General features: G+C 42.1%; 1 protein-coding gene across 7 annotated transcripts in view; it reads right to left on the reverse strand.

The window, feature by feature from the left end:
• The window catches only part of COMMD10 (COMM domain containing 10), a 133,173-nt gene that overhangs the window by 97,894 nt on the left and 12,510 nt on the right, over positions 1-22,769 (reverse strand). For 4 of the 7 annotated variants that reach the window (XR_013394641.1, XM_028749376.2, XM_028749374.2 and 1 more), the window contains exon 5: positions 19,707-19,817. The exons of 1 other annotated variant lie outside the window; for it this stretch is intronic. Coding sequence is in view for 5 of the 6 variants with exons in the window: in XM_028749376.2 (XP_028605209.2) it covers positions 19,707-19,817 (111 nt within the window). In the remaining variant the exon portion in view is untranslated. Of the gene's footprint in view, positions 1-13,029; positions 13,055-14,319; positions 15,719-19,706; positions 19,818-22,769 lie in introns of those variants that run through there. 2 more of the 7 variants (XM_028749378.2, XM_077936117.1) reach the window with 2 other exon arrangements.

A 22,769-nucleotide genomic window follows, 5' to 3' on the forward strand; every position in this document is an offset into this window, starting at 1 on the left:
ATACCAAGTTTTATTGTGCAATTGATTTCTTAAATATTAATTACAAAACCATACATACTAGATTCAAGTATTCCCAGGTAGAAGTATTATTTTGTATTGGAGCTAAACTGATACTGGATTTTTTGGCCTGTCATCTCTGCTGCCTTACCTAGAACTGGGGATACCGAAGTTCAAATCCCTATTCAGCCATGAAGTCCACTAGTTAAAACTTCAGTGTAGTCATCATCTCTTTGCCTAATCCACCTCTGCTTTTATACTTCCTGACATAAACAAAGCCCACCAGAAAGGTCCTTTTGCTGGAAATACTTTAAGAAACGCCACCCAGAACACCCTCTCCATTCTCAGCTCACAAATCAAATGACTAGAGTGGCACCCCTTCTTGAATGCAACACACACACACACAGCAAGTGCCCACAGCACCATCCCAAACAAAACATTGCTGTGTTGGAAGAAAAAAGAGGTTGGCTTCTAAACAAATCCAGTTTCTGGTATACTGTATCCTGATATTTGATATGCCAATTACATTCATTAATCTTATCAAACTTTATCGACTCAAATTATATCTCTGGCTGTAGACTGAACCTGGTGGCAGATAGGAAGCCATTCACTGTTATCTTGAAAATTCAGTAATGTAACACACCTGAAAGATTTAATGAGCGACTTGGAATCTAGTCAGCTTGGCCTTTGGATGCAGACTGGTTATGCTGCAATACTGAACACAGCCTAGAGTTTAAAGCACAGCAGATACCTAAATCACATGTGCAAAATTGATGTATAATTGCAACTACAGGCAACCAACAACTGTGGAACGTGAAAATGCTCAGTTTCCTTTCCTTTAAGCAGCTCACAATGCTACACAGTAGCATGCTACACAATAGGGCATCTATTCAAGGTGCACCATATTTGGAGAGATCACGGGTGGTAAAAGCGTAGCCCTCCAGATGTTGCTACAGTTCCTACCTTCCCTGGGCAATGGGCATGATGGGAGTTCTAGATCAGCAACATCTGGAGGGCCACAGGTTAGGCATTCTTGGTAGAGATTGTGTATGTCCTCTTCAGTCAGGAATCAGGCATGTTTAAAACCTTACCAGGTATCAAAAGTATTCCACACTGGAGAAAATAAGCCTTAAAACTGAGCTGACGCAACCAAACGTGATCAGCGCTAGCGCTGAGCAGTATCTGGTTTTCAACATCAAGATATATCACCAGCTAAACATTGATATATCACAATGTCTGAAATAAGGATGGAGCTATGTAGCGGCATTGGCTGGCTTCACAGGTTTCTCCCCATTGTGATTGTTGCATAGCATGCACATGCACGCAATATATTTGCAATATATTGCCAAGTCAAAAACTATGAAACCGATATCATGATATGGACTTCAAACCAGTTTTGGACAATATATCAATATATCACCCAGCCCTAGTTGGGGCATGTGAAAAGCTGAGAAACAGCTAACAGGTCCCTAAAGGTAAAGGTAAAGGGACCCCTGACCATTAGGCCCAGTCGCGGACGACTCTGGGGTTGCGGCGCTCATCTCGCTTTATTGGCCGAGGGAGCCGGTGTATAGCTTAAGGGTCATGTGGCCAGCGTGACTAAGATGCTTCTGGCGAACCAGAACAGCATATGGAAACACCGTTTACCTTCCCGCCGGAGCAGTACCTATTTATCTACTTGCACTTTGACGTGCTTTCAAACTGCTAGGTTGGCAGGAGCTGGGACCAAACAACGGGAGCTCACCCCGTCGCGGGGATTCGAACCGCCGACCTTCTGATTGGCAAGCTCTAGGCTCTGTGGTTTAACCCACAGCACCACCCACGTCCCAACAGGTCCCTAGTTTTGTGCAAAAGCAAATATTAACAGAAGAAGAGATGTAAAAACTGTTGCTGCTTGGGTTTCTGGTAATGCTGCAACCCAGGTGTAAAAAGTGGGCGAGGAAACAAGTCACCACAAAGATTTGACTCTGAAGCCCTAAGTAGTAGCAAGAGGGTGCATTTGGTTCGGATGAATCCTGAGCTGTGAACAGGATGGGTCCAAGACTCTTCTGACATGAAACGGTGTCCTCTGAGGTACAGACAATGACCAATTTACACGCGTCCAATTGACGTGTGACTGCGCACACACATGCATCGCCACAACCTGGAAGTGGCCGGGGCGGACATGTGTGCGCTCCACTAACATGAGCAGGGGTCAGGAATGCAAACCCCCCCCCCACAAAACAGCCATTGCCTGTATCCCAAACCTGATCGGGCTGCTGCCGGAGCCTCAGGGCTTCACAGAAACCCAGGGAACTCAAACCATTTGTTTAAATCTTTTACTCCAAATAAAGAGGAGGTTGTAACTGGCTGACTGAGAGTTCTAGCCTAGAGTCTGTCCCTCACCTTGTCGAAATCAGACAATTAAAGGTAAAAGGTAAAGGTACCCCTGCCCGTACGGGCCAGTCTTGACAGACTCTGGGGTTGTGCACCCATCTCACTCAAGAGGCCGGGGGCCAGCGCTGTCCGGAGACACTTCCGGGTCACGTGGCCAGCGTGACATCGCTGCTCTGGCGAGCCAGAGCCGCACACGGAAACGCCGTTTACCTTCCCGCTAGTAAGCGGTCCCTATTTATCTACTTGCACCCGGGAGCGCTTTCGAACTGCTAGGTTGGCAGGCGCTGGGACCGAACAACGGGAGCGCACCCCGCCGCGGGGATTCGAACCGCCGACCTTTCGATCGGCAAGCCCTAGGCGCTGAGGCTTTTACCCACAGCGACAATTGGAGACTAGCAATTAGCCTAAAACCTTCTTGAAGCGTTCCGCTTTTTACAATATTTATCAATTTGTTTGCCAAAATGCAAACAAATGTCAGTAATATGTCACTCCTATCTGTAATAAGCGACAAAGATTTTTTAAAAAACACAATCAAATGAAACTTAAGGTTAAAAAACAGGATTTGTAGCTATATATAAGAAAAGTGTGTATGTTTGCTGGTATTTAAGTTTACTTCAAAATACGGGGGGGGGGGGGGAGGCTATACACAAATACATTTTATTGCTTGTAATAAAAAATAACTGTGAAAAAGCCAGTGGTATACTTGGCCTCTTTATTTTTGAATTCTGTGCTTCTGCAGTCTCAGTTAATTAAACTAAGGAACTTCTAAAATGTGCACTATGGGTACATTTGAAATTTATGACAAGGGACAACAGCAGGAGGCTTATTGTGGCCTTTGACCTTAAATGATGCTGTTCAATAATGAGGGTCACTTTACAATGCAGCTTTAGTGTTAACAGATGTGCAGATTGCCACTATTCTCATAATAAGGTATTAAGATGAATATGTCTGCAAAAATAAAAATAAAACATTATTATAATTATAATCTCTGATTTGGAGTTTAGTTAAGAAGCCAGACAGTCGTCCAATAAAAGTTCTATTTTTAATTACTGTAAAAAAAAAATATCCATTCTATAATATATATTTATTAAAAGATGCACAATAAAATCCTAACTCAGACCACACATACCACATATTACTTAGGTTAGCTTCCTCTTGCTCACAAATAATACAAAAGTTGTGAATCTTTTTTTTAAAAATCCCCTTCTGGCCAAAATCTGATGTAGCAATTAAGAAAAATCAGAGCAATCTCTGGAAGAAATGAGAAATATAATTCTTGTTCCCCAAGTTTTTTTTAGAAAAATAGCATGATTCGATTATACATTAAGAGCTATGAGGAAATGTAATTCAAACTTCCTTTTTCATTTTAATAAGACCTTTGATGGAATCCGTCCCACCAAGGGCCTTTACCACATTTCTTACCTGGGTGGTCATTATGTCATCATTTAAACTTTTTACAAAAGGGCTTTATTTGGTTCAAACAGTGCTGAACAACGAGTTTCCAGGGACCCAAGAGCGGACAAGGAAACGTTCTGCGGTGAAAAACTTCCTCAAAGAATAATATAACCTTACAATGGCTTACTGTTCTAGCAGCATATGGGCCTTGTTTGGACTTACAATTGAACATAATTCTACTTTATTTTCCTGACAGTTTTTATGTCTCCAAATCTTCCCAAGTGCTGCGCTCTAATGCAGCCATGAAATCTTCCCAATCGCAGATATTATATAAGTACATTATCACCGCCAAATGAGTCTTCAATCTTGGGTGTTGGAGGACAAGGAAGACACTAGAGCTGGTTTCCCTAGTCCACCGATGATCATAAGCCCACAAGCTATTACTTTTGGGGAAACAGAAGTACTAAAGAGAACGTCTAACCAGAATCATCACTAGGGCTGTTAACATTCTAATTTACTTTGAAACATACAGAAGATTTATTTGTTTGTTCCTTTCCCGCCAGCTTGGCTCTACGGAGCTCTCAGGGCAGCCTACAACAAATCAAACTCTGACGTTCCATCTTTTCCCAACAAATTTGACCAAGCTAGCACACACAAAACTAAATGCATTGTAAACCAAGTTTTCAGCAGTAGCAGATCACTCAATGCAAAACTACCAAACGCCAACTGAGATAATAAAGGAAAAATAATAATATAAAATCACACTGGCCTGATGGGATTTCTCTGTGGAAGTAGTTTCATAAACAAAGGTGGCTTTGCTTCTCAACCCAACCTAAAGAAGATATTTTGAGGAGGCATTTCCAAACATACAATGTGAGAAAATTAGGAACAGCTCCCTTTGAAAACAGAAGCAAATAGCTATGGAGGCATGTCTGGATTAGGGCAACCTATTGTACTCCATCTTATGTTGTGTTAAAACTCAAACATTTTGGATCGGGTTATTTAAGGAAATAGCACATACTGCCAGTCAGAAAGTAGAGAAAGGGGCATCCATGCCTGTCAAGAACAGGAAAAATGCCAATCTCCCAGACGTGAGAACCAAATACCCATAGCACGCCCATCTTTTCTTTTTTTTTAATGCATGATTTTTATTCATTTGAAACATAACAAAAAAACACTTAAACGGTCTACATCATATTTCCATCGATTTCATTCTTTAGAACTTCCTTCAGCCTCTCCGCGAATCCTCCGTAGTCTTTCCATTATATTCGCATATACTGCTATCTATTGACATTATTTAAATCCTTTCTACCATTTCTCTTTTGACAATATTCTTGCTGATATCACAGAGCTCTTTTAAAGCCTACTAGCGTTAATCGTCCTTCACTTATATTATCCAGATAATCCACGAATTTCCCCCAATCCTCTATGAACCTTTGGTCTCTTAAATATCTAATTTTCCCCATCAATCTATCTAACTCCGCATAATCTATTAATTTCTCTCTCCATTCCTCAATTGTCGGTATTTTCTGCTGTTTCCAGTTTTGGGCTAGTAGGACTCTTGCTGCTGTTGTTGCGTATTGGAAAAATTTGCAATCTTTGTTCTTTATCTCTTTACCTGATAAACCTAACAAAAAGGCCTCTGGTTTTTTTTCGAAAGTACACCTTAAAAATTTTTTCATTTCAGTATAAATATTTTCCCAAAAACCTCTGACCTTTTTGCAATCCCACCACATGTGGAAGAAGGTTCCCTCATAGCACGCCCATCTTGTTGGGATTCATCTTCAGCTTGCTGGCCCTCCCTCAGCCTGTTACTGATTTCTGTTAATATATAGAGTAATTATTCTCAATGCCACACATTATACCTGATGTTTCATTGACTTCCTCAAGGTATGATATTTATATCTGTCACAAACTAAAAAGGTCATAATAAAAACTTTGAAAGTTCCAGTGTAGCTCTGAATCTGGAAACCCCAGTAGCCGCTAATAGCGACATTTTACAATTCACTTTATCATTTTGAGTCATAGTACAATATAAACTGCTGAAGCTTTGAGGCGGAGCTACTATGAGCTAGAAGGTTTAAGAGGAGACATATATCATTTTAAGTCTGACGTGAAGTGCATTTGCAGCTCCTTGCTCTTTGGGAAGAAATCTTGATAAAATGCGCAGTTGAAGTTAGCAATCAGAGAGTCAGACCTGGAGTTGGCAGGGGGAGAAATTATTTTACACTTTGGATATTTTAATAATTCAGGGAACAGATGTTCGTCAGTAGCGTAAGATTAATAACACCATCCTATGCATGTCTACTCAGAAGCCAGTCTCACAAAGTTCAAACGGGCTCATTCCCAGGTAAGTGAATACAGGATTTCAGTCTTAATCTACAATTCAATGTCCATGCAGCTAGAGGAAAGGTAAACGGACCCTTGACCGTTAGGTCGAGTCGTGGACGACTCTGGGGTTGCGGCACTCATCTCGCTTTACTGGCTGAGGGAGCCGGCATTTGTCCACAGACAGCTTCCAGGTCATGTGCCCAGCATGACAAAGCCACTTCTGGCGAACCAGAGCAGCGCATGGAAACACCGTTTACCTTCCTGGCAGAGCGGTATCTATTTATCTACTTGCACTTTGACGTGCTTTCAAACTGCTAGGTTGGCAGGAGCAGGGACCGAGCAACGGGAGCTCACCCCATCACGGGGATTCGAACCGCCGACCTTCTGATCGGCAAGCCCTAGCTCTGTGGTTTAGACCACAGCGCCACCCGTGTTCCACTGAATTTGGCAGATTTCTTTCCAAATAAACAGATAAGGGGTGGGGATAAAAGACTTTTAGCAATAAAAAGCATGAAAGACTTGCAAAACAGGATTGCAACTATAATATATGCATGGCTCTTTAACAGAACTATATTTTGGTATTAATCAAAAGCTTTACTGGTGGTGTCAAGAATAACATGCTTCGTCACTGATCAGCAGGACTAACTATTCCCATGCCTCAGTGACCATGAAAGACCTTTGTAGGGAGGGAAGGAAAGACATGCCTATTCCAGGATCTGCCTGTTCCCAGATAAGATCTAAATATTTTCCACGTGTGGGAGGGTGCTTTGTTTTGTTCATTATTTTTAAACTGTGTTTCTCCTAACAAACCCAGCAGCAGCAGCATTTGGCTGCAATGTTGAATCTGTTTGTTTTACCAAGTGCATCCTAATAGATTTTTTAAAATGTTGTCCACCCCATTTCATTTAGTGAAATAACATTTTCACAAGCAATGAATAAATTCTTTTTTATGCTTCTGCTTTCTATTTTGCATTAATATTCACATATATCATATTTCAAACTAAAAGGCATTTTTGAATAATTTGTAAAAAGAGCTCCAATTTCACCTCGTGCAAATTATAAATGCTAATGACAGGCAAGTGTTTTACTCCTGCTAATCTGTAACGTTTGGAAGAAATGTGGGTTTTTTTATTCATCTTATGTTCAATGCAGAAATATACATGAAGAAGTCAGATCCAATCACTCTCTCCAGAGTGGAGATGTATACGAGATGGAAAAGAGAGGGGTGTTCAGTGATTGTTACCATCTTAGTGGGCATACAACACAGGCTTTTAACTGTGGAGCCACTGAAACCATAAAACAAAGAGCAGTCCTCAATCCAAAGGGTCAATAACAGAGGAGGGGAACCATCCTTGTAAGGTGAAATAATATGACACTAACTGCAAGCATTCAGAGATTTTCTCTCTCTCCAAATAGCTATTGAATCTTGTCTTCAGAACAAGCTTTCACTAAACAGTTTGAAGTCAATTTTTGCAATTCCGCAAATACACAGAAAAATAGACTGTAAGAATTTTTTTTACAGATAGTTCAGCAATTCTGCAATATTATTGCTTGGAGTTGATTGTGCTAAGCCAAACATGCAGGCTTCAAGAGATGAGCTTGCAACTGATTTGCTCCAGTCCTTTTTGCTGCTGCACCATAGGAAGCCCAGATTTTCCTGCACTGAGACTCATAGTTAAGCTCTCTCCGTTATAGTTTGTGGTTAGTGAGGCAGTGTATGGCAAAGATGTACCTAATAATACCATATAATAATGTGGGCATGGGGGGGGGGGAAGAGAATGAGAATCTAAAAACACAATGTTACTCAACCCATGCTGGTCATCCTCAGTGATAAAATATAGATTTGTAATAATACATACAGTGGTACCTCGGGTTATGAACTTAATTCGTTCCGGATGTCCGTTCTTAACCTGAAACTGTTCTTAACCTGAAGACCACTTTAGCTAATGGGGCCTCCCGCTGCTGCCGCGCCGCTGGAGCACGATTTCTTTTCTCATCCTGAAGCAAAGTTCTTAACCTGAAGCACTATTTCTGGGTTAGCGGAGTCTGTAACATGAAGCGTATGTAACCTGAGGTACCACTGTATTGTCTTTACCCGAACCCTGAACAAGAATACCATGAGAATACATATCCTTGTAGCATTTGAAATAGCCAAAAGCACATATGGGGGGGGGGGAAATAAACTAAAGCCTCCAAAAGGAGAACCCCAAATATAATAACATAAACATGCAAATTTACTAGAGTCAAAACAATGCCATCACCTGGTTATAAGTTGTCATGGAAGAGGGCTTCATTCTTGCAGCTGTTTGTAAAGAGCCTTTGAATCCATTAATTAGAGATATTAGCAGAGGTCCCCTGCTATAGCAATGTGTAACCAAGGTGGGGTTTATATTAAACAGGAGTTTGAGAATTCAGAATTGTTTCCTTAACTAGTGTGCACGGTGTTCATTTGTGTTTAAGGACACTCCCTTCTGTACCTTTGTGCCGACAACTGTAAGTGTGATGAAGTTAAGTTGTAGAATAGCTGCAGGTGGCAAACTTGTTTGCTGCAAACTGCACAATGGGATCGATGTAAACTGCTGGCCTTGTAACTGATTGAGGTGGTGACCTGTAACTTCAGCTACCTGAAACATGTCTGCAATGGTTGCTGGAACACTGTGACTGCTTATTTGCTCCCAGCTAAGCCTATACAGTGTTTATAACATGCAACAATATGGACTGCAATATTCAGCTTGTCAAACAAGGCAGGTTTTATGGAGATGAAACTTAATCTTCCAATAATCTGCATTATTGATTTTATGTTTTTAGCCCCCACCTTCCCTTCCAAGGACCTCACGATGCCAAGTCACAACAACTCTCAGGGGTAGCTTAGATGAGAATGACTAGCCCAGGGTCACCCAGTGAGTTTCATTACTCCTATTCTTTGTATGTTTGGGTTTTTTCCCTCCTCATTTCCCTCAGCCCCTGCTTTGTATAACATTCCTGCCTGATGAAGAGCACTGGAGAACTGGAAACCTTGCTGGCTATTTTGTGACATTTGGTTGGTCCCAATGAAGGGACTGCCCACCTGCGGATTTGGGTGGTGGTGTTTTTTTAAAACTTATGAACAGATGCAGATGCCTTTGTTTATATGCCTAGGAGACAGAATACTGAGTGGAATATATAGCCAGAGATTATTTTCTAGCACCTGAATTGGGATTCTGCATCCCATGTTGGAAGCCGCCCAGTGTGGCTGGGGAAGCCCAGCCAGATGGGCGGGGTATAAATAAATAAATTATTATTATTATTATTATTATTATTATTATTATTATTATTATTAATTATTATTATTACAGTACTACTACTGAGGGATTACATGCCCTCCAATGACCAATACTACACCATTTGGCTTCAGATGACTTTTACCTAGTGTACTACCCACAATTAATTTGCATCTTTGCTAATATAAATACTGCCATATTTTGCTTTGCAGCTGCTTCCTGCCTCAACAGAAACTTTCACGTTTTTGCTTAAAGCATTAGACAGAGCTGGGTAACAACCAGCCTTTAGGTTTTTCCAAATGGGGATTAGCCATTGTTTTGTCATCTTAGAATATTAGGTATTACTGAATACCTGCAACTACCCAGCAGGGACTAATTCAGCCTGCAATCTTCTTTGCCAGGCTGAATTGAAATGAAGACCTCAAGGCTTCAACATCCAACCTAATTTCTGCACTAACTCCATTCCCAGAGTCCCCAACCGTTGCTATGTGCAATTTCTAGTCTGCTCATTGTTTTGTGGGATTATCGGTACTAATAAAGGGATTGCCCAATGTTCTTATGAACAAGTATGAATGCATTTGCTAGTTTAAAATTCTGTCTACTAGATCATGAGACCAGTTCAGATTAACCAGCCTCCTCAATAACACCCTTTCGTATCAAGTTTTTAATCCCTTCCAACACAGCTTCTCTAATTTCAAACAGTAAACAACGTAGCTTCTGATCTGCAGGTATCACATACTGTTCAGTTTAATTTTAAGAACAAAAGCCAAGTTTCCCCTCACACTGGTGCTCTGATGCGGCTGAAACTGTGTTTGTACTGCTGCAGCAGCACTTGACTGAGGAGGGATGTGTCCATCAACTATACATTCAATGCATCAAATACACGTCTGCCAAGAATAGGAGTGCCATGAAAAACGATACAGAACTCTTCTAGGTGCACGAGAGGAGCAAAAGGTCGCTTTTTACAGGTAAACAATCACACAGGGGTATCTGATTCTTCAGATACTAAGCCAAAATTATGATTGGTGTGCTCAATGGCATAAATTAACGCAAAGAATCCAATTCAGGTAATATAGAAATTCCTGAGCTAATATTCAGCATTCATTCCATATCCTTTGGTAACCTTGCAGCTGTAGCAAAAATATTAACAGCACACTTTTTATAAATAAAAAAAATGCAAGGTGTGTGACCAATCCTGTCCACACTCAAAAGAATAACAACGGGTACTGTAACTATATGTGATTTCTAATTAAGACTGACTACGATGATATACTTTAGCAAAATGTCCTCTCTTTTTTACAATTAGTACATTGAACCAGCTTAGCAGCATATCCTGTATAACTTGCAAGGTACTGCGAAGGTCTACAGTGAAAATGTACTCTCACTAAAAACACTGACTTTGCTGAAGTAACCGTTTTCAACCAGCTTGCTGTATAACTCTCCGTCTGCTTTATACTGGAACTTCCCTGCACCACACCCGCTTTTATTGGAGCTCATTATTTTGGCTTCTGTCAGTGCAACCTCAATTTCGGGTGCAAGAATTATAGCTCTGTCCAGTGTAGGATCTGTCTCTAGGAGCAAGTGCTCACATACAAGGCATTAGATGCTTTCTCTATCAGATGGTCTCTAGTCTCATCTGCCACATATCCGAAGCATGTTTCCTTGCTTCAGGGATCACTTATCATTATCTGCAAACAAGAGTTTACAAAAGTCCAGATCCAAACTGAAAACGTAATTGGCTTTAAAAAAAAAGTTGCAACAAGGTTCAATGGCAGAAGAGGCATCCTAATCAGCAATGTGCAATAGCCAATATGCAAGGCAAGAATAAGTCACAAACACTTTATTTTAACAGAACAGAAGTAACCATGAAAGCAGAACTGAGCGACGAGCACCTAGGCTTAAGGGAAAAGCCCACTGCTACTTCCCGCTTCTATTTATAGTCTGCTTTCACTCATATTCCCAGCTGTTCCAAAAAGTTACACTCCCTACAAAAGCACTACACAGCATCACTGGTATCTCAGGGGAACGGGCAGAGAAAGACCAAAGCAGTTTGGGGGCTGCAATAAGATTTGAAGATTGTGCCAAAGCAGTCACTTCTACATGCAAAGTGTGTGTTTGTTTGTTTGTGCGTGCACACACACACACCGCTTTAAGACCTCTGCATTTTATAAGAAGCGAACTGAAGATTCAGAAATTGCCAAGAACAACCTAAAGCCTAACACTGTCAGTGCTGCTGGCTGCAATAACCACATCTTCCCACCTTGTAGGTACCCATGCATTTTCTGAAATCCCAAGATTTATGAGGATATGCGTTGTCTGCCCTCCTTGAAAAGAAAGAAATGGCAAATTTCCAGCAGAGAAGGGGCAGAGAGCACAGATATAGGATACGGATAAAATTATACTTCCTGGTGTGCACTACTGGTTTAAAAAGGCTGTCGACAGGTATGGCAAAGTTAGAAAGCTGAAACGTTTTCAGAAGGCAGAACCCTGTGGACAGACTTGAAAGAGCCAATATAGCATTTGATTAGAACAGACTGGAAAAAAGTTTTCAGTTTGAAAAGAACAGTAATTTTAGTTTATAAATCTCAGTGGCATGTTTATGCTTTGATTTTTATCAGCCTGCTATAAAGCAGGGCTAGATAAGAGTCCACAAGAGAAAGAAATCATAAAATAAATCTACAGCAGGTTTGTATTTTACATTTCAGTATCATTTGATTTTGCTTAAATTAAAGATTGTCAAGAAGATTCTGTAAATTCCTTTAATCGGTTTGTTTTGCACAATCACACTTTTCAAAGGAAAGAATTTGCGTGGGAGTCCACGGAAATGCATCAAATCGCACAGCGTGGTGGATTTCATCTTCTGGCAGGTTTCACTAGATACATATTTTAGGAGGCAACATGACCAATACAGACTACAGCTACTACTACTACTATTTTTTTAAAGAATGTAACAGATACTGTATTCACATAATCAAAAAGAGTCTTGAGGCACCTTAAAGACGAACACAATTATGAGTTTTCAGGGTGCCACAAGACTCTTCATACATTTTGCTTCAACAGAGAGACAGCTTTCCCTCTAGAAGATATTCACGTAGTGATATAGGGATCACACAACAGCACCTCCTCCTCTTCTCTGCAACTATTTGTGCCCCTTGAAAATTTGCTTGGGGGGCCCTAGGGGTGCCTGTGGGAGCTGCCAGAGAACAGGATGGTAAAGTCTCATTGCAGGAGTTAAAGTCACACAATGTTGGATTCTGGCCAGGCAGAGGGCCTTCTCAGTGATGGCGCCCACCCTGTGAAACGCCCTCCCATCAGATGTCAAGGAAATAAACAACTATCTGACATTTAGAAGACACCTGAAGGCAGTCCTGTTTAGGGAAGTTTGATGTTTTATTGTATTTTTAATACTTTGTTGGAAGTCGCCCAGAGCAGCTGAGGAAACCCAGCTGGATGGGCGGGGTATAAATCATAAATTATTATTATTTATTATGTCCACAGTTACTCTTCATATTTTCAAAAGAGATGAAAATTTAAGTAGGATGAACAGAAGAGTACAATTATTCAATGGATGCAGATCTCTCTCTCTCTCTCTCTCTCTCTCTCTCTCTCTCTCTCTCTCTCTTTTTTTTTTTTTTTTTTTTGCTGTTCAAAATGTAGAAAACCTGAAGGGCTCAAATCTGGAAAATTTGCTGTCACTGGAATTAACAAAGATCTAATGTAGCCATTATTCATTTGTTGTCAAACTGATGTTGCAGCATGGTACGAATAAATCTAAAGTACATGGAAGTTGTTGAGAAGGGGGGGGAGCAGCATTCAGTTCACCAGGTTTTAGGAGAGAAAGGCTTCTTCCAGGGTTTTGCACAGTCTTTATTTCAAACATTCCTCTGGGGGGGGGGGGAGCAGGACATTCAAAGCCTTTTACAGCACAATTCTGTACATGTCTACTCTGAAGGAAGTCAGAAGGAAAGATAAACAGGACTCACTAGCATGGAAGAAGGCTTACAATTGCAACTTCATGTGGCAAAAATGCTGAAATGACAGCATTTAGGAGTCCACTTACAACGCGCTGTGTCAGCATAGCTCTCTTATTTACATGCAGGAATGGACCACAGTGGTACCTCTGGTTATGGATTTAATTCGTTTCAGGGTGCCATGCGCACTCTGAAAAACGCGTAACTATAGGTGCTGCTTCTGAGCACACGTGCGGCACGATAGAGCACTTCTGCGCATGCAAGAGCGGTGAAACCCGAAAGTATACACTTCCAGGGTTGCCGCAGCCATAACCCAAAGATTCCATAACCTGGAGGTTACACAATATTTTAATAGTCATTAAGGGGTGGGAGGGGGTTTATTGTTCATGTTTTTATTATATGTTTTGTGTTTTTATGTTGTGAACCGCACCAAGATCTACAGATGAAGGACAGTAAACAAATTTAATAATCAATCAATCAATATCACTTTGCAGACTTCCAGTATAATAGTCAATTGATCCATACTATCCATCCATCCATAGTTTAAAAGCTTAAAAAGAACTTTCAAATTATAACTTCGGTTGAAATAGTGGCAATTGAGGAAATAAACACAATTACTACAGGGGGGGCGGGAATTAAGACTGCAATCCTATGCACACTTTCACAGACGTATGTTCCATTTAACACAGTGAGGCTTTCTTCCAAGCAAACATGCACCAAATTGCACTGAAAGGAAAAATTTACGGCACAAGAGAAACAGTAAGCGGGAATGAAGGGAGAAGCTTAAAAAAAAAAAAAGGAAAGAAGAGCCAGCAAGATACATTTTGCAAAGACAATGTTTCCCATCCAGAGTGTTTCCAATTTGAAACTCTTCCCACAAATAGTGCACCCTCTGCAAGCAGAATCTAATCCAATTTTTTTTGTAAAATAAATTATCCTTTGTTGTCAAGGCGATTTCATGGCAGCACCCTGGGAAGACGGATTAAATATAAACTCAAAGCAAAATGGAATTTTTATTTCATGATAAATATAATCTACCAGAAGTGATTAGATCTGAATTTACCAAAATCTCTCTTCATCAGTTCAGTCACTGCTAAGTTTTGGAGAGCTCCTTTCCCTCACTGTTAGAACACTGTAATCTATAGTGCAAAATATTCCCCAAGAGTCAAAGAGCTCTGACATAACAACACAAATCTCTTAACACTAGAGCTTTAACCGTAAGCGGTGAGTCTTCGCAGTTTAATCCGTTCATTTCCTTATACCCACTTCGTAAGTGTTGCTTTTTTCTATTTTCCAGCAAGGAATATTTTTAAAAACTCTTTGCTTAATTTTTCCAGCAAGCAGACAGATCACACAATAGCAACTGAGCATGCACTGGCAAGAAAACTGTTTCCGCTCCTAACTATTCCAGTACAGGGCAGACTTAAATAAGAAAGCCATGCTAGACATCATTTTCACCACGGGAAATCAGCACCCCTGTGGAAAGTTGCCAGTCTCCTGGCCATTGCATGAAGTGGAACTAACTGTACAAGTAAGGTGATCGTGGGGCAAGTTCCCATGTCTGTGCTTCACATCAGCAGTGGCCACCAGTGAAGACGGGGAAGCTAACAGCACCGACTCACTTGGCAAGCTGGTGGGAAGCTGATCGCAGGGATCAAGCCCACTTTGAAGTGAGAGAGAGAAGGGGCAGAGAGAAGGGGGAAGAAGGAAGGAGACAGGCAGCCCTGGGAGATGAATGATGATGAATGATGACTATCCAGCACTTCAACAAAAAGAGTTGCACCTTATCAAGTTACACACTTCATTCTCCTCCCATTGATGGAATATGCCTTAAGATGTAGGAACCCGTAAGGAAACGGAATATTAAATTATCTCCAAATAGTCATTTATTGGAAATTTCTTTTAAAATTATGTCTAGATGGTATCTGATCACATGAAGGGATTAAAAGAATTATGGGTTTTACAAATGGATTTAATATACTCTTCTTTTGTATCTCTGTATCTTGTACTTTATTTTTATTTATTTCTTTTTTGTACACTGCCACAATAATTTTGAATGATGGGCAGTTTATATATTATTTAATGAAACAAACAAACAAACAAAAATCAGTATCCAATACCCTGCATTTAAAAGCTAACAAAACATAGGGAATCAGTGATTGCACCCATCAGCTCTCAGAACTCAGTACTGCTGCCATGATCCAAATAAGGCCTACACGGGCATAACACAGTTTGCCTTTGCTATTTGCTTCACAAGATTTCTGTTGCCAAAGAGACAAGCTGCTTTTTATACTGAAGAGTGGCTTGCCTCTTCTGCACTGGAAACATCCGTGGCCAAAAACAGCACACAAAGTTTCACACTGCAAACTTTCTTCTTTGGTTCCCATACTGGAACAATAAGCAAAAAATGGTAATATACCCCTGTGGCTTCTTTTGAGGAGTCCAAGCTAATAAGAAATCCCTTAGGTATGTAGTCCACTGGGATTCCTTAAAAAGGAGCAATAAGGTTCCCACTGATGAAAAAAGCATTGCATTGATTTAAAAAGCATTAAAATGAGCAGGCAGGTATAACAGAACTGTATTGTTGTATGTAGATTAGAAAAGTAAACACTGTTTTCCACCACAGCTAACTTCACAACTAATTCAACAATGTTATTTGAGGGAGGGGGAAAAAGCATTCAATGTGTCAAAGAAACACAGACACTTGGAAGAGCTCTACTGCCCTCTAGCGAGCCAATGCAACACACATTTTGGTCAAATCCACCAACTACTATTACTAAAATCAGATTTTGAAGTCGTTGCTTTCCTCAACAAAATAAATAAATAAATAAAAATATGACAGCATAGCTTTAAAAGAGGAAGAGGAAGCTGAGAAGGATTAGAAGAATAAAGGCACAAATGTTTCATCGCACTTGAAAGCAAGATTTCATACATTCCTCAAAATAGATAATTCAGAGCATTCATTTAATGAGGGGACATACTTTTACAAAAGGCTCTTCATAGTTCAAGTTTATTTCAGTTGGTTTTTACAGTGGTACCCCGCAAGACGAATGCCTCGCAAGACGGAAAACCCGCAAGACGAAAGGGTTTTCTGTTTCGGAGGCGCTTCGCAAGACGAATTTCCCTATGGGCTTGCTTCGCAAGACGAAAGCCCATAGGGAAATCTCCGGGGACCTGTTTTAAATTGCTGGCGGTCGGGAGCAAAGACTTTCGCCCACAGCCGGCCTTCAGAAGAGGTCCTGGACCTCTTCTGAAGGCCGGCGGGGGGCAAAAGTCTTTGCTCCCCCCCGCCTGCCTTCCCGGGACAGCGGAGACTTCTCCGCTGCCCCGGGCGATCTTAAAATGCTGGCGGGCGGGAGCGAAGCGTTCGCTGCCGACCCCCAGCATTTTAAAATCTCCCCGGGACAGCAGAGAAGTCCCGCCCCGCTCGGGATGGCGGCGCAGAGCTGTCTGCCGTGCCGGGATCAGCGCAGCTCTGCGCGGCCATCGGGAGCCGGGGGCGAAGCCCGCCCCGCTACAGATGGCCGCGCAAAGCTGCCTGCAGTCCCGGGACTGCAGGCAGATCTGCGCCACCATCCCGAGCGGGGCGCTAAGTCCCGCCCCGCTCTGGATGCCAGCGCAGAGCTGTCTGCCGTCCCGGGACTGCAGGCAGATCTGCGCCACCATCCCGAGCGGGGCGCTAAGTCCCGCCCCGCTGTGGATGCCAGCGCAGAGCTGTCTGCCGTCCCGGGACTGCAGGCAGATCTGTGCCGCCATCCCGAGCGGGGCGCTAAGTCCCACCCCGCTCTGGATGCCGGCGCAGAGCTGTCTGCCATCCCGGGATTGCAGGCAGATGTGTGCCGCCATCCCGAGCGGGGCGCTAAGTCCCGCCCCGCTCTGGATGCCGGCGCAGAGCTGTCTGCCGTCCCGGGACTGCCATCCCGAGCGGGGCTAAGTCCCGCCCCGCTCTGGATGGCAGTGCAGATCTGCCTGCCGTCCCGGGATCAGCGAAACGTTCGCTGCTGACCCCCAGCATTTTAAAATCTCCCCGTGTCCCGGTGAGATTTTAAAATGCTGGGGGTCGGCAGCGAAGCCCTTGTTCCCCCCCAGCCCCCCACAGCCTTCAGAAGCCCTTGTTCCCCCCCCCCCCAGCCTTCAGAAGAGGTCGGGGGACAGACTGTCCCCGGACCTGGTCTGAAGGCGGTTTCCCTAGGAACGCATTAATTGATTTTCAATGCATTCCTATGGGAAACCGTGCTTCGCAAGACGAAAAACTCGCAAGAAGAAAAAACTTGCGGAACGAATTAATTTCGTCTTGCCAGGCACCACTGTATTAAGATTCAAGATGCAATGTACGCAGAAAGTTATTCATGTCTGCAAACATTCGGAGGACTGAAAAATTGTCTCCAAAAGAACAAGTGTATTATATATACCATCAGAGGTCCACGTAGCCAGCCAAATTTCATGGTTGCCACAGATCCTACCCTTCTCCCAAGGAGGGGGGGTGCTTGCCCAAGATCATGTGGACCACCTCTCAAGAGTCCACATGACTACAAAGTCAAGACTGCACATTTGCCTCAAGACAGGCAAGAGGAACAGGGTGTATGTTGTTACCATGGCACTAAGTCTTCCAAAGGCTCAGAAAGCAGAAAGATGCTTCACGGCTTACCACACCTCTTCTTAAGAGCTCAGTACAAAGGACTGGAAGAGAGGGACCTCTCACTGCGCCTTGGGAAAGGGTGGAGAACAACATGCTGCCTCATTCCTTTCTAAGCACATTCGAGTCAGCATGACACCTACTGGCTGAGGGAAAGGGCAAGGAAACTTTCCAGAAACACTTTATTTGAAAAGGAACTCCTACGTCAAGTGAAAAAATTTATACCGCAAGAGATTATCTGCTTAACTGGAGGTAAATCTGCAAGTTGGGGCACTATTAATCTAGAATCCTGTTTATAATCCGTATAGGAAAAGTGATAAGGATTACCAGGTCCCATTTCTCTGGGAAGGGAACTCACAGGATCCTTTTAAAATGATGGGCTTGAGTACAAAACGTTACATATCATGTCTCTGCAAGGGGCAAGTTGTACCAGCATTCATTTAATAGGCTATAAGAGAGCTTTGCAAAGCCACAGGCTGCATTCCAAAAAACTGTGTTCCACTTTTTGCTGTGAACGCTCGTAGGGGTGGAGGGAAACTGTTGCTAGAGAGGCTATTCTGGAGGAAATCTCCCCACTTCTAACAGGGAGATCACAGAGGATGGCAATAGGCATTTTTCCTAGGATTGGTCCTGTGGCATCCCATAAGGTCAAAAGATGGGACTGTGCTGAGCTCTAGAGTTCAGCATCAGGACGATGCTAAGAACACGCAATATGACATTCATTTTACGGAAGTCCTGCATATGTGGGTTATGATGGCCGACTATTTTGGGAACGGGTCAGAAAGGACAGAAAAGGAGACAGGAACATCAGTAATAAGTGGTTCTCATTCCCCAAACACAAATTCAGCTGCACAGATTGGTACGGTTTATATTTCTAAATTGAAGTTCATTGTAATGGGTATCGACTATTATCTCAAATGTGCTGAGTGCTCTTTAGGATTGTGTAATCTTTGTATTATGGTTAAGATATTGTAGTATTTATTTTATTTATTTGTACTTAACCTTGGAGGCAGTGATGAATCCACTCCAGAAGAGGATTTTCCTGGACTCAGAAGTGCCCACTATTGTTCAGTGGCAAATATCCCCTTTTGGGGCAAGGTGCTCGGTGTGTGTGTCCAGTTTCAGGCATGTTTGGAGGACACTGAATATCTGGATTCTTTTGGGGCTTCAGGCCAATTCAGGACACTGAAACTGCCTTAGTTGCTGTGCCTGACGGCATTGGTTTGGGGGGGGAGTGTCAACTTTCTCTTTCTTCTTGACCCCTCAGCAGCTTTCGAGACTAAAAACCATGGTATTCTTCTGAAGAGGCGCAAGAAGGTGAGAGTTCTGTGATTCAATCAACAATCAGCGCCATTCATAATATTTATTAAAAAGATATTTTGAACTGCTGTAATGGTTGAGTTGGATAGTTAAGGGTATACTCTTTAGATTTACTGGTGATCTGAAAACGGCAATGTAAATAAATATCATATGTAATGGTTTTGATGCATCTTCCACCTTAATGACCCAAAGAAAGCCCTGATACAGTAATTCACTACAAAAACAAGAGAAGAGTTTCCCTGCTTGACAGACATATAAGAATCATGAAACCCAGATTATTTAGAAGGGAACGATACCTCAGCAGCTCTACACACCAAGGCCTATTTAAATTTGTTACCTATATTTGATATCAGAAAACTGGAGCCAGCTGAATCATCACCAGCAGCAATGCAGCAATGGATATGAGTTGAGGCTTCTTACCTTTGAATCTTCATTGCTCATTCCAAGTTCTAAAACAGCTTGAGGAGATTTTTGTTTTGCTTGGGTTGATTGAGCCATCTGAAGGTTAAGCTGCCATCCAACAGACTCAAGCTAGGAAACACAAATGCAAATTAAAATAAGATGTGCCACAACCACCCAGGTAAACCAATGTTTTAGCTTTCAAGGCTGATGCTATCACTCCCTAAGCAAACGCCGACAGCCTACAGAGTGAAACAAACACACTTCTAGAAACTTTACTCAGTTCTTCCTTAACCTAAAGCCTGGCTCGTTTTCACTGCAATTATATGAAGTAACAGATAAGACTTATTTTAGGACAATCACCCTATTCATGAGGATAGACTTCAAGCACCCTAAAAGTATGCAATTGTGATTAAAACCACAAACCACAAATGATGTTTGCTAGTTCCTAGTTCTCATAGGTATTAACTGTGAGAGCTGAAAAGATAAAAAGTGCCTGTGCTGGAGAGGTTACAGTGTGAAAACAGGGCCTTCTCAAATCAGCCATACTGCTTCTTATGTGCATTCAGTCAAAGCTACTGGCTTCTAGCAATGAGGTGCACACTGGTGGCGCTGTGGTCTAAACCACTGAGACTCTTGGGCTTGCTGATCAGAAGGTCAGCTGTTCAAATCCACATGACAGGGGAGCTCCTGATGCTCTGTCTCAGCTTCTGCCAAGCTAGCAGTTCGAAAGCATGCCAGTGCAAGTAGATAAATAGGTACCACTGTGGTGGGAAGGTAAACAGCATTTCCGTGCGCTCTGGCACTCGTCAAGGTGTCCCGTTGCGCCAGAATCAGTTTAGTCATGACCCAGAAAGCTGTCTGTGGACAAACGGTGGCTCCCTCAGCCTGAAAGCTAGATGAGCGCCGCAACCCCATAGTCACCTTTGACTGGGCTTAACTGTCCAGGGGTCCTTTACCTTTACCTTTATTCTAGCAATGAAAATATATTTATAGATCCCTGACTGGTCAGCCATTTTTTTGTTTGCCGAGCTAAGCGCATGATTCAAAAGCCGTTTCCTTGAGCAGATCAAAATGCAAGCCTGAAGGCAAAGTTGCAAACTTTAACATGATGTACCGATTTTTAAACCTAAGGATTTTTCTGTGTTCTATTTCCAAACATTTCTGTAAGCAAGTATCACATGGCAAACACCATTGTTATTTTTACAGGAAACAAAAACTTCCAGGATTTATAGAGAGATATAGATATAGATATAGATATAGATATAGATATAGATATGGGACGCGGGTGGCGCTGTGGGTAAAAGCCTCAGCGCCTAGGGCTTGCCGATCGAAAGGTCGGCGGTTCGAATCCCCGTGGCGGGGTGCGCTCCCGTTGTTCGGTCCCAGCGCCTGCCAACCTAGCAGTTCGAAAGCACCCCCAGGTGCAAGTAGATAAATAGGGACCGCTTACCAGCGGGAAGGTAAACGGCGTTTCCGTGTGCTGCGCTGGCTCGCCAGAGCAGCGATGTCACGCTGGCCACGTGACCCGGAAGTGTCTCCGGACAGCGCTGGCCCCCGGCCTCTTGAGTGAGATGGGCGCACAACCCTAGAGTCTGTCAAGACTGGCCCGTACGGGCAGGGGTACCTTTACCTTTACCTTTATAGATATAGATATAGATATAGATATAGATATAGATATAGATATAGATATAGATATAGATATAGACCTATTTAAAAGGGAGGGAAAACTGGTATTATTTGCTGGGCCATATTTATTGTTTCCATCAAGTGCTATAAAGTTCAAAAGGGAGATTTTTATTCTCTGGGTGAGTATGAATAAAACAGAAACAGTAGGCCAGAGTATGTGGGTAGAGAATTCTGGATTCCCATTACAATATGAACCATCCCTTAGACAATTTTGATTATGTGAGCAAGTGGTACTACTGGTAGCTGCAAACAGTATTTTCCTAAATGAGTTACCGTAATCTCTCAGAATCCGTTTGGCCCCAGAGGTTCCTGGGTCATTGTCTAAAAGGCAACTGGGTCCTTATAGACATACTGTTCCACAATTCTATTTTTATGTAAATACTTGAAAGCCAGGCTATTTATAAATGTTTTCATTCATATATCACATTTATTTAGATGTGCAACTTCCACAGGGGAAAATCAAACAGGAACACCATATGGTATACCAGTTTAAATACTGTAAATCAGGATATTTAAAGCTTCAAATTTGCTAAAAGTTTGAGATAGATAACTTTTTTTAAAAAGCTAGGCTTAGACTTCAGTGAAAAGTTACCAGTGTAGCCCTGGGGCTTCCACTATATGAGAAATAAAACATTTGACCTTATTAATGTTAATATATCTCTGTTTTACAAGTATAGTTGTCTCCTATAGAAATAAGGAGATGAAAGATGGAATGTTCTTGTCAGAACAAGACTTCATACAAAGGTATTAGTGCCACATAATCATTTTTCCATCCTGGTTTTAGTGATCTCAAAACATGTTTCATTTCTGACACACAAGCCACAATATATCTTGTGCACATGTCATTGTAAACCATAATGAAAGTTTATAATGCATGCACAGATATTGGCCACTTTGCTCACAGAAGAAACAAGCCATGATCCCCGAGTTAACATTATGTCCAACCCAGAGACCATGGTTTGTTTTGCTCCAAACAAACCACATCTAATAGCCAAGGTTTTTTATTCACTTACTGACTCTGTGGCTTGAGCAGGTTTAAAGAATTGTTGTTTTATGAATATTTTGCTGTGAATCACCCTAAGGTCCCTTGGTGGAAGAGAAATTCATAAATACAAATAACAACAATTCCTTTTGTGGCATAAACAATTCCACACGTTTATCAGCCATTTCAGAAGCTCTTCGACTGCATCATGCTGGCTCCCTTTTCTACCATCCCCAACTCATGAAATGTGATGTTGTGTCAATACAGTGGTACCTCGGGTTACAGACGCTTCATGGTAATACGCTTCAGGTTACATACGCTTCATGTTACAGACTCCGCTAACCCATAAATAGTACCTCGGGTTAAGAACTTTGCTTCAGGGTGAGAACAGAAATTGTGCTCCAGCGGCGTGG

Source organism: Podarcis muralis, chromosome 11 (genome assembly GCF_964188315.1).
Source record: "Podarcis muralis chromosome 11, rPodMur119.hap1.1, whole genome shotgun sequence".
Classification (NCBI taxonomy): Eukaryota; Metazoa; Chordata; class Lepidosauria; order Squamata; family Lacertidae; genus Podarcis; species Podarcis muralis.